Raw genomic sequence first — 12,108 nt, 5'->3', positions numbered from 1 at the left:
CCAGCCCTGAAGACTGAGGATGAGCCTTTGCAGGGTTTTCCCCATGTGCACGTAGGACCTGGAGCAGGGCCCTGGACCGGCCCTCACTGCAGCTTCTCCTCTGAGAACGTGGCAAAACATTTAGTAGACATGGGCCTGGCTACCATTGTTGTTCGGCTCAGACTTTGCTATCAAATGATGTCACGTTATTCTCATTATTTGGACCATAAACAAGAGAGCTCAATGTTAAAGATTTTTAAAAATTTCTTTTTGGCTTTCCTCCTAAAAAACCTTATGCTAAGCTTCACTGCTATTCCTCAGCAGGGAGGGTTAGCAGATAGGCCCAGGGTCTGCCGTCATCTTGTGTTTTATCCTGAAATTACTACCTAGCAGGGGGCACAGGCAAGCCTGGGTGGGGAAGGGGGAGTCCTGGGGGCCCAGGGCCTCCCCACTGCCCAGCGGGGCTGGTCCCAAGCAGGATGAGTAGGAGCTCTGGAGCAGGCAGGCTGTGTCTGGGCTCTTACGCCTGCTCCTCCCCGGGAACTGGAGGACTCCTCTCAGATGTCTGAGTGAAGATGGTCCATTGAGCAGGTGCCCTCTGCACGCCCGGCCTGCTCCCTGCTCCTAGCCCTCACCCCACCCACCTCTCCTCCTGTGTGATGCTTCTGCATCGTTCTGCACAAGGGAGAGCTCAAGGCGCACAGAGGTGGCAGCCAGTGGTCCAGCCCACGCCTCCCTGACTGCTGCCTTTCCACACACCAAAGGGGGGGTGCACCCAGTGCTGGTTTTAGCCACCCTCCCTGTCCCCCTGTCTCCTCCTCGACTCCTGATGACCTGAGTTCACCACTCTGCTGATTTGAACCCTTTCCCAGATCTAGCCTCCCCTGCTCCTGGTGTCTCACCCCTTCCCCAGCCATCCTGGGGCTGGGCATTGGCCCAATGGCTTAGGGCCACATCTAGCATCTCCTGCCTGGGACTTGGTTTTCAGCCTTGAGCTGAGTTTTGAAGCAGTGGCCCCTGCGGCTTCCATCAGAGTCTGGTCGGGGCTGGCATGGGTGCAGCCCCTGCGTCCATTCAGGGTGGCTGTGGGGGTTGGTGGGGCTGCTTGCGAGTCCTGAGCTCTGTCCTGCATGCACACTTACTTAGCTTACTCTCATAATTGTAGTCTCCTTGCAAATCTTTTCCGTTCTGAATTCAGATGATGCCGCAGCTCCGGCGCTGGAGACACAGCCTCAAGGAGATGAGGAAGGTGAGCCTGGGAGATGATTGGGGTTTGTGGCGGGGAGGCCAGAGAGCTGGGAGGTAGAGTCAGGTCGCCCTGTGAGGAATGCCACTCACAGAGGATGGGGTGAGCCAGGAACACGGGCTTCCAGCACAGGGGAGAGAGGAAAGGTGGCCACCGGGTGGGAGGGGCCAAAGGATACCAGTTGCACCTACGTGGGATGAGGAGGTTAGCGATCTGATGTGTGGCATGAGGGTCATCGTTGCTACTGTCCTGAGCATTTCCTAAGACAGTGAACTCAGGTACTTCTACCACACACAACTTCAGTGAGAAGAAGGGTGTGTTAACCTGCTTGATTGCAAAACTCGTTTCAGTCTCTATCCTAAATAGAGATGCCCAAACAAGATATTTGGCCTGAACCTCTGTGAGGGCACCTGCTGTTTTCCTGGGGATTTTAATGTTGAATGGTACTTCACATTGCACAACACTGAGATATTCAATTTTTAATACAAATCTGTGAGTTGAGATCTTACAATTAAGATAACATAAAGTGTGTATTTCAAAAGTGTACAATAACATATGCCATTCCTCTATTCATCTTTTCACATTTTTGTTATGATGAGGATAGATTTCCTCTCTTCACCTTTAATAAATTGTTTTGGACAGGTCAAATCCTCAGGTCAATTGGAATCAGTTGGGATCAGGGTTTAAATATAAATAAATACAAATAAATCAGGGATTGAAATACAGTTGCACCTTGCTTTGCAAATAAGCTGACATGCACATGGTGCTGAAGGCCACACCCTCTCTGCACCTGGGTACCCCATTCCAAACAGGAGAGCCAGAGGTGTCTGGGTGGTGAGGGCGAAGGGATCTTTAGAATCTGTGTTCTCAGGGCAGAGCTCTGACCTTCACTATAAATATTCAAATGCATTTGTTTACACAGTCTCACTAAAATGGTACATCCCTGAAATTTTTTTCACAAAAATTATATTTTGTGTTGAGTCTTTCAACTTAGGGAAAACCTGCGTGTTAGATGAGCAACCATCTGTGCCACACAGTACATTTTCATACACTGAGTTGTTTTCTAATACCCAGTTCTCAGGAAACTGTCTGGATTTAAACTATTTTTAATCATACTTTGGTTAAAGAAGAAATATGCTAAAATAATATTTGAATTGTAATCTTACCATTTCTTTTTGTTTTGTGCACATGATCACGTTAACAATTGCTTTAGGAAGGAGTGATGTGCACTTGTATGTTACACCCACTTTGTTTGTTTGCTTTGCTGCCTGCTGGAACCTTTGAGGAGCTTTGATGAGAATAATTCTCCTTTTACTTCACTAGATATCGCATCACGTTATCCCACCCTTTGGACGGAGCAAGTCAAAAGCCGACAGAACAAGACCAATAAAAACTCAGGTAAAGTGAGACGACCGTTGCAAATGCACGTCTCAACTGGGAGCTTCACCTGAGGGGGTGCCAGGCGTTGTGTCCTGTAACTTGGTCACAGAGTCCTAAGAGTGTCACTTATGGCCGGGCCACCAGATGCATTTAAGATGTTGGTGTTTTCTTATTACACTTTCTAAATTCTTCAAAGGTTTATGTATGAAAATGGAAACGTTTGATGTAAAGACACCGATGACAGGGGCTTGACTGTTGGGATCAAGTGTTGGGTGACTCTAGACAAGCATTGGTTGCGTCCTCCATGGTTGTGATTTTGGCTGGTTTCAGGAAACCTGCTTCTTCCTGTAGTTCCTGTTGACCTCTGGCTGGTGTCCACAGTTCATTTTGGAAGGGAGTGATCTTGGGGTTTCAAGGAGCTTGGTGCAGAGGAGACCGAGCTGGTGACAACTGAGATTTCTTGTGCTGCCTCCTGGGAAGGCTGCATGGTGACCGCTGCGAGGTGGTCAGCGTGGTGGCTGCTGGTGGCTCTATGTCTCTGTCAACATGCATTTTTAATAACAACTTACTGGAAAGTCGGGCGGTTTACCAAGGTTCAGGGTCCTCAAGCAGCTGGACTCTGCTCTCACCCGTGCACTGGCCCAGCGGCACAGCCCCAGGTGGAATCAGGAGTGTCTGGCTGGTGTTGCCCGGGAGGACTGGGTGGCCGGGGCCTGGCACTTCCCTCCCACCTGGCGTCTGCCCAGGGCATTTCCCAGCCCACTGCGGCCCTCACCTGGCTCTGGCCAAGCCCTGTCCCTCACCTTCCTGGTGGGCTGAGAAAGGCAGGATCCAAAGGTTTCACCACCAGATACGTGGGTACAAATGCAGGAAATTAAAACGATTTATAAAGTGTTGATTTTTTCCAAAGGAATGATATTACACATAAATTCTCCCTGTTGTGTAAAAATATGCAACTGTGTACTTCTCTCATAAACTTTAGAAACTCAGTCTTGTTTGCTTTTGTACCGTGAGGCTATTGGCTTTGCTTCTGAATTCTATAAACTAATGCAGGAGAAACCACTCAGAACACACGTGCATGAGCTCGCCAGTAGGTCTGGAAGCTCCTCAGGGCAGGGGTGACGTGCAGTGCCTGAGCTTTGGGAGACACATGCCCAGTCTTTGTGAGCCCCATCCCTGGGCGCTCTTAAGCACAGGTCATTGTGAGCAGGGGCCATTCGGGGTTGGCAGGTTGAGCCTCCCAGAAGCCCAAAGAACAAGTGTACCATTGTTTGACACTTGCTTGTGCCTTGTTCTGGGCTGCCAGGTGGCCTGCCAGGTGCAGTCAACCCATGGAAGCTGGACAGGCTTTCAGTAGGTCATGGGGCTGAAAATCGGGCTTCAGGAAGTCCCATCCACATCAGCTACCCTGCACACTGCTTGATCTAAGTCTGCCTGCATGAGTAGAGTACAGGAAGGTGGCGTGAGCTGGTTTGTGGATGTGGGGCTTGAAAAGGAGTGCTCAGATTTGTGTTTAGTGACAGCTGTCCAGGTGCAGGTCTGTCTCAGTCTGAAGAGGGTATTTTGGGACATTAAAAACAGTGTTTAATTTGTTCCGTTTTAACAGTGAGATGATGTATCACAAACAATCAGGATTTACATAATGGCCACCACTGTCATTGAAGTTTCAAACGTATCAATCAACTGTATGCATATTTATTTTCTGCTGTTCAAAGCTACTTTTACTTATAATCATCTTTGGTAGACATGGGCACATTTATTGGACCAAAAATGAATGATTTGTGACTTAGTACTCTGTGTTTTTAAAAATTCTCTTAGTTTGTCAGTTTTCTTTCATCTTCTTTTATAGAAAAGGTCAACCTAGAAACAAACGGCATTGCTTATCTGTCCTCTGATGTTCCTGTAGGTGAGCAAAACATAAGATTTTCCCTGTGAGTTTGCAATAAAAAATGTTATTTCTTTTGGTAGCAGTGCCAGCACTAGCCCCAGGCCTCACGATGGGAGCGAGTGTGTGCTGTGAGCACGTGGCTTACAGCAGAGTGGCAGTAGCCTTTCCAAGGGACCATTCTTCCAAAACAAACCAAGTCTCCCAGCCTGTGAAGCTTTTCACATAGTAGTTACTCAATGAATGTGTATTTACCACAATAAATATGTACTTACTAAACCAACAAAGAGTCTTACCATCACACATCCCATGGGTACTCTGATGGTACCATTGCATTTGTTTCTAAACCTGAATTAACGAAACAGAAGTATAACCAAGTTGATAAATAGTGAGGAAAGAGGGAACCTCAGTACCACTGTGCTTTGACTTCTGGATTTATATTGATTGAAATTCAATGCAAATATAATCATATATGAAATGTTTTCTGTTCATTTAGTAAGAAAAGCATCTCTTTCATTTAATGATCAATATACATTAAAGAAATGACTAGAATCTCATTTTTTTTTTAACTTAGGAATGCAGTATCCACTTTTCCTATCTATATAAGACTAGGTGTTGGTTCGTCTCTGTCTTGAGTCATCTTACCATCTTAGCTTTGCTCTATTCATAACGGGTACACCAGGTATGGCAGATATTTATCAGGTAGATTTTGCAAGTTTCTTTCAATCAGATGACTGCATTAGTGTCTCATGATTAACTAGTGTAAACCTAACCATTGCTCTTCCCTGGGGCGTGGCAAGTGCTTCCCCGATCCCAGCCTGGCTGCCCTGAAGCCCCCTCTAGGATTTGGAAGAGGAGCTTTGGGTTTCTCTTCTTGGTTGGAGAATGCCTCAGGCGTGCAGCGATTCCCAGATGCCAGGCGCTGGGGCTCTGTGGCCTTCCAAACGAGGGGCCTCTCTCAGAAGGGAGCGTGAGCTGGGCCTTCAGGGCTTATGGGATGCTGCCTGTAGGGCCAGAAGCGGCCACCCAGGCCCTGGTCTCTGGAGTCCAAGTGCGAGTCCTTCTCAGTGCCCAGGTGGCGGGAGGGGGAGTGTGGCTGGCATGAGGCTGGCTTCCTGCAGCCTGGAGAGGAACCTGAAGTGGGGTGTGACCTGAGCAACCGTCCTCAGAGCGTGTTCATCCTGGGGTCCATGGGGCATGCCTCTCCCCAACAGGAGGCCAGACCGCTGTCCTCACCTTGTTTCAGGGGCCTTCGTCTTTTACAAAGTACTAAGAACAAGATGACCATGTTCTTTTTCACTCGAGGTGTCTGATAATGCAGATAAGATTCTTAAGTTTATGCCAAAAAACGTGTGTTGATTTGTATTGATTAATTGGGATTCTGCTCGGGGCCCGTTACCTGCTGAAGAGAGTACAAAGGGGCGGAAATAGGAGCTCAGCCCAGAACAGGTGGCAGAGCCCAGCAGGGCTGGGAGGCAGAGGCCCTCTTGGTGGAGAGGGACCCGAGGGCCCAGGGCTGCGTTCTTTTGCACATCAAGAGCTGGGCATGTGCCCTCCAGGGCCCAAAGCCTCAGGATGTTCTGTGCCCATGTGGCCGGCGTGGCGCTGTCGTCTGCACCACACCAGTCTAGGGGTCGCGTGAAGCAGAACCCATCAGTCAGTGGGGTCAGGGTCCGGCTGGGGGACCGGGCTCTGCAGGGTGGGGTAGACCCTCGGCTGCCTATTACTGGGCACCGATTTTCCAGTCAGATCCTCCACTTGCCCCTGCCCCATGCGGACACTGAGGCATTGCTGAGGGTCTGATGCTGGCCAGGAGGGAACCAAGTGGGATTTGGGCTGGGTCACCCCTGGGGCCACTGCCCTTGGGTCAGAATGGATCATGTGGGTCGCAGTGCCCTGGGGCCCCTCTGCTTGGGCTGAGGGGAGGGGGGCAGCCCAAGTCTCCTCAGGGGAGGCCTACGTCACGTTTCCCACTGTCCTCTGTGCTTCACAGTGCTGTGGTGTGGGGGGTCGCCCTCACCGCCAGCAGCTCCTAAAACCAGGGGCGATTGAGGGCTCTTCTTGCCCTCCCAGGTCAGCACCTCAGCCTTAGCCCACACTGCCCTGAGGTGGCTCTGCAGGGCCACTGGCCGAGCAGTTCATCACCTGCTGGCCCCTGCTGGACCCCAGGGCCCCTGTGTCCCTCCTGGGCCTGCAGCACTGCCTTCGGGGCTCCACCAGGGCCAGCTTCACACCCGGGCGCTGGACACCTCGGTCTTACGTTATTAACCTCGGATCTGAAGCTGGTGCGGGAGTGGCCTGTGTCCTTCCCTCCAGGGCCTGCGGGAGCCTGATCTTCCCTTGGAGCCCAGGCTGAGGCTTTGCAGACTTCCGCGGGACACAGGCCTGCCCCAGGCCTCCCTCTGTAATCCTCTGGCTTTGCTGACCTCTCATTTAGTGCCTTTTAAGATTTTGCACATGAGCTGGAGGAAACATAGAGGACCCTGTTTCTGTCAACTGTCAGAACCCTCCTCCTACCAGGAGAGAGTCTCCTTTCCTCCCCAGACTGCGAAGACAGCCCTGCTTCGTGTCTGGGGAGAGCCTGGTATGCCGGGCGCCCTGCGGTTTTATGGGCCCCTCAGCGGAAACGCTGCTCTGCCTCATTCAGAGTCTGATAATTTTTGTTTTATTGCACATATTAATATTAGTGCCAAAAGATAATTATCATTTAATTCTGCTTTAAATCATGGTAGATTACATTCCCTGGAGGCAAATAATACAAATCATATTTTCTTTTTTTAATTTCTGAGTTTCTCCTTTTCATTCTGTTTTTCAAACATAACAATATAAAAGCATCAAGACACCAGGTAGATTTGTAAGTTATAAAGCTTGGCCATCTGAAGAGCTTACGGTATTAAAATGAATCTGGCAATTCCTGCTAACTGTGACTATGAGACTGTATTCCTTAAAGGCATCAATTATTCCTCTGAAGATGGACATCACTGAGTTGATCCATCACTGAGTCTTCTTAATTACACATGGAGGTTTTAATTGCAGTAATACTTCAGGGTTTCATATTTCTCCTATTATGATATTCAGTCAAACTCTGGTTAAATTGGCACTCGACAGCATTTTGGAGCCTCGGTGCAGGAGCAGGCGGGCCCGACCCATCTCCGCAAACTGCTGGGTTCCATGAACGGTGCAGCCAACCCCTGAGGTGGCTTCCCGTGAGCTGGGGCTGCCTGCCTCATGGGCAAGGTCAGTGTCTCAGTTCTACGTGGATGAGGGTGTTTAGCCCAGACTGTGATTCCACGGAATGCAGAAGGCCAGGCTCTTCTGCTCCCAGCGCAGGGCCTCGCTGCCCTGAGGGCATGTTGCTGATCCTCTGGAAGAGGCCTGGGCTGCACATGCTGCTCCCTGGGCATCTGCTGACCATGAGGGCTTGTCCACGGGTGCTGTGGGCAGGAGTGCAGCTTCAGAAGTGACCTCTGGCAACAGAACGGGCAGAAGAGCCTGGGTACAGGGAAGGGGCCTCAGATGGGGAGCCAGGAGGCTCTACTTTGTACTCTCCCTCAGACCAAGCCCTGTCCTCCTTGTTATCTGACTTGGGCAGGGCCACCCTGACCACAGGTGGAAATAGCCGAGTGCAGCACCGGCCCTGTGAGTGTGCATTGGGGTGCTGCCGACCTCAAACACCCTCCTTTCTGCACGCGGTGGTCCCTGGACTGGACAGGTGACAGGTGTGGACCTTGCTTCTCCTGAACTGCTCAGAGCCTTTATCCTGCTTAGAGCCTCCTGGGCCCCAGGAAGCACAGATGATGGGGGCTGTGGCTGAAGCCCACTGTGGGGTCCAGATGGAGGTGATTGACCTCTGAGGGTCAGTAAGGATAAGGCAGGCCCCCAGGAGGCCCCCGGCTTGGTCCTGTGGAATTATCGATGGCCAAGGGGCCTGTAGGAATGGGATTAACTTCAGGGGGCACGTCCCAGAGGGGCGCTCAGCTCTGCAGAGCAGGGGTCAGTTGGCACGTTCTTGAGAATCTGTGTGTGTGTGTGTGTGTGCGCGCGCGCACGCGCGTGTGCACACACCTGTGTGTCCGCACTCTCATAACGAGGTACTAGGTTCTGGGTGATGCAGATGCCAGAGTTGGTGAGGATGGGGTGCACACACTGCGGCAAGTGTGCGGAGGATCTGCCTGGCAGTGGAACTGGCTCCTGGGGCAGCTCTGAGTGGAGGCTGGTCTGAGGAACCAGGGAGCTCCTCAAGAGCCGAGAGACATCTGCTCTTCACACCTGAGAAGGAGGTATGTGGAACAGGCTCACTCGACTCCATTTCTGTGGTTTTCTTATCAGCTCAACAACCAAGTAGAGGTCATGTGACTCTGGTGCCCCTGCCCCTGCTGTTCCCCAGCTCCCTAAGACCCTCCTCTCCAGTGCGCACCTGGGGGGGTAGCTCATCTGTGCCACACACCTGCCTCCTCATCCCTATGAGAGACACGCCCTTTGGCTACCGGGTCACAGGCTCTGGGTGCAGGTCTGATGACACATCCTAAGTGCTCCTCAGGGACTTTTTAATGTAAAAACCCGTGTACTGCCACAGACGAGAGTTAAATATGGTAGGTACGATTTGGATCAAATTTAAATTTTCTTGTAATTACAGGGCACAATATTTCTTGAAGGTGTTGAGTAATAGACTTCTTTGTGTTCAAGATACAAGTCCTTCATCAGGGATTTCATTTTAGGCTGATAAAGCAGATTAAAGCTAACATCTATATCAATGATAAATGGCGAAGAATAAAGGACAACACTACTTAAAAACAGAGATTCTGCCTGGTATCTGAAACTCAAAATCAGCCTGACATCTGTCTTGTGTCTGACAGTCTGGCCTGCAAATAAATGCAATTCCATGCTCACAATATCTGTTTACAAATCATCGGGGGAAAATTCCTCGGGCTTTCTTCAAAAAGGGGATTTTATTGGAGTGCATTAGTCAGCGTTTGCTGCCGTGACACAACACCACAGGCAGGACGGCTTCAACAGCAGAGATGTGCTGCCTCACCCTCCATCTCCGAGACCGGGACGTGGGCAGGACTGGTTTCTCCTGAGGCCCCACGCTGGTTGCCAAGTCTCCTCACTGGGTCCTCTCCGGACCTTCCTCTGTGGGTCCCTGCTGCCACTTCCTTTTCCTGTGGGGTGCCCCGCCCTTGGCAGGACCTGCTCATCCTTGGTAACGTCCTGAGGGCCCTTCTCACACAGAGGTTCCAAGTCCCACATGCAAGGCTTCCCCCTGGGAGCTTGGGGCGCACATTCCACCCACCCAAGCAGGACAGAGTGGTCCTTAGTGTGGGTGGTTTGCCCTGAAGGCAAAGTCAGTGAGCTGGAGGGGTGGGAGGTGACACTCACACTGTGTCCTGCCCTTCCTCCTCTGTCTCCTGGGGCCAGGTCTCCTCTCCTAAACTGTCCCCTTACATCAGGAAGGGTCCCACAGCCCCCTGACAAGGAGGGACGGGCGGCAGCCGCTTGGGTGGCTTCTCTCTGATCTTGATGTCTCCGTTCTGAACGGGGATGGAGTTTATTCTTGCAAATCAAATGTTGGCTCAGGGTGAGAATTTCTCCCAATTTAGCTCTTGTTTTCATGACCACAGTGATTTTATGTGGAATAGTCATTGTTCAGCCGTGATTCCTTTTTTTTTTTTTTTTTCAATGAAACTGTTTTTATGAAAACCAGCCAAGTGTGGCTCAAGCTAATAAAACACTCACGTGTTTCCTAGACCACAGCAGTGTGTCTGCCCCTCTGTGGGGTGGGCGGTGCGCATTGCTGGGATGTCCTTTGTGCCACCTGGGCACACCCCGTGTATTCACACAGCTGCACCATGGTGACGCAGTTTGGGCTCCCAGCACGGTTCCAGGAATGCACGGGGCCCGGGAAGCATGACACAACCCTGTCTTAGGAGATAGGTCTTTAATTTGTACATCTGCAGATTTAATTTGCGTTCAAACTTGACATTTTTAGCTAAGCTCAAAAGTGTTAAAGCAATGACCACCCCCGCCCCCCACAGCTGGTGTTGCATCATGTCCAAGGCACCTCCGGACGCGCCATCAGAGGCCCTGGGAAGGCTGGGCGCTAGTGAGGACAGCAGGCCCAGGTCCGTCCATGATGGGATCCTCAGCTGAGAACACTCCCTCTTGCCCTGTTTTGACTGCTCATAACTTTCAGAACTTGAGAAATAAATGTTCCAAGATTGCTTTCAACTAAAAGGCATTTTTTTCTCTTTTGTTTGGAAACTTGGAAATCACTTTGTTTTTCTATTTGGTGCAACTCTGCATCAAGAAAAGGAAGGACACTTTCTTCATTTGAGAAGTCAGTTTGTAAAACTAAGAAAATAGACCATTCCTTTAAAATGTTGGGTTGGAAAGAGGTTTTACTAGCTCAGAATTCTTTTTAATTTAAGCATTTTGTAATTATTATATTTTTTTTTTCATGAATGCTAAAATATTTATCGAGAGCCATTGCTTTAATTTTTAAAAGAGCAGTGTGTCACAACCAGACTACACGTGATATGAAATGATGGGTGTGTAAGAAATCTTAGACTGAAGCAAATCTAATCCATAAATTACTTCAGTTCTTTCTCTTCATGTCTTGCCTCCATGTTTAAAATCAGTCAAAATTTCCTGTTTGGGCTATTTTATGATGTGTAAGACCATGTTGGCTATCTAGTAGGTACTTAATGAAGTACTGAATACTGATGACTCCTTATGGAAGCTTGAAAACATTTTGAGTCATTTTTATTTTTTTATTTTTATTTTTTTTTTTGAGTCATTTTTATATGTGACAGAGATTTGCAGTTTGGGGCAATAGAAAGGTGGGAAGGAGCAGAGGGCTCCGGGGACTGAATTGAGTCCCCAGGGGAGCAGTGGCTCACCCAGCGCAAGCTGTGAGTCAGCACTGAGTCATTGCAGATGGAAGCTGCCTATCAGCCTGGCCAGGCCTGGCCAGCCGTGCTGAGACATTGTGGTTGCATGTCCTCTGCCTCGAGACTGCCCAGTGGCAGGCCCCCGCCGTCACCGTCATGAACGGCCCGTCTGCTGCCCCAGCTGCTCTCCCCTCCCTTCCCCAGCCCCCTCTGTTCTGATTCCTGTCTCAAGGTTTGGCCTTTTCAAGACGGTCAGCTGGTTGGAGCCATGTTGCGTGGCTTCCTGCGCTTAGCTACAGTCTGTCCATTTCCTCTGTGTCATTGCTTAATGTCCCAGGGTCCGGATGTGCCCAGTGTGCCTAATGACCTCCTGAAAGGCATCTTGGTGGCTTCCAGTTGGGGGCAGTTAGGAACGAAGCTGCTATAGACAGCCACAGACAAGCTTTTGTGGACACGACTCACTTGGCCCAGTGCCAGGAGCAGGACCACTGGGCCATCTGCTCAGTGTGTCCAGCTTCCTGGGAAAACTCAGGCGGTCCCCTGGGTGGCTGTGCGTTCCCGTTCCCATGGCAGTGAAGGAGATCCCTGCTGCCCCAGGCGTCCGCAGCGCTGGAGGTGTCTGGACCTCAGCTGTCCAGCAGGGGCAGCTGTGGCTCACCGCTTTAGCTGTTGTCTCCAAGGTCAGGCTGTTGCGTCTTGCCGTCCGCCAGGGCCTCTGTGTTCTTTGT

The 12,108-nt window shown here is 50.4% G+C and overlaps 1 protein-coding gene across 3 annotated transcripts in view; it reads left to right on the top strand.

Moving 5' to 3' along the window:
• The window catches only part of Smoc2 (SPARC related modular calcium binding 2), a 112,217-nt gene that overhangs the window by 43,227 nt on the left and 56,882 nt on the right, over window positions 1–12,108 (top strand). For 2 of the 3 annotated variants that reach the window (XM_048805786.1, XM_048805784.1), the window contains exons 6-7: window positions 1,145–1,228; window positions 2,549–2,623. In XM_048805786.1, coding sequence (XP_048661743.1) covers window positions 1,145–1,228; window positions 2,549–2,623 — 159 coding nt within the window. The remainder of the gene's footprint in view (window positions 1–1,144; window positions 1,229–2,548; window positions 2,624–12,108) is intronic. The other variant, XM_048805787.1, reaches the window with a different exon arrangement.

This window comes from Marmota marmota, unplaced genomic scaffold (genome assembly GCF_001458135.2).
Source record: "Marmota marmota marmota unplaced genomic scaffold, marMar, whole genome shotgun sequence".
NCBI lineage: Eukaryota > Metazoa > Chordata > Mammalia > Rodentia > Sciuridae > Marmota > Marmota marmota.
Note: the sequence above shows the minus strand (reverse complement) of the source record. Positions and strands in the feature narration are given on the sequence as shown.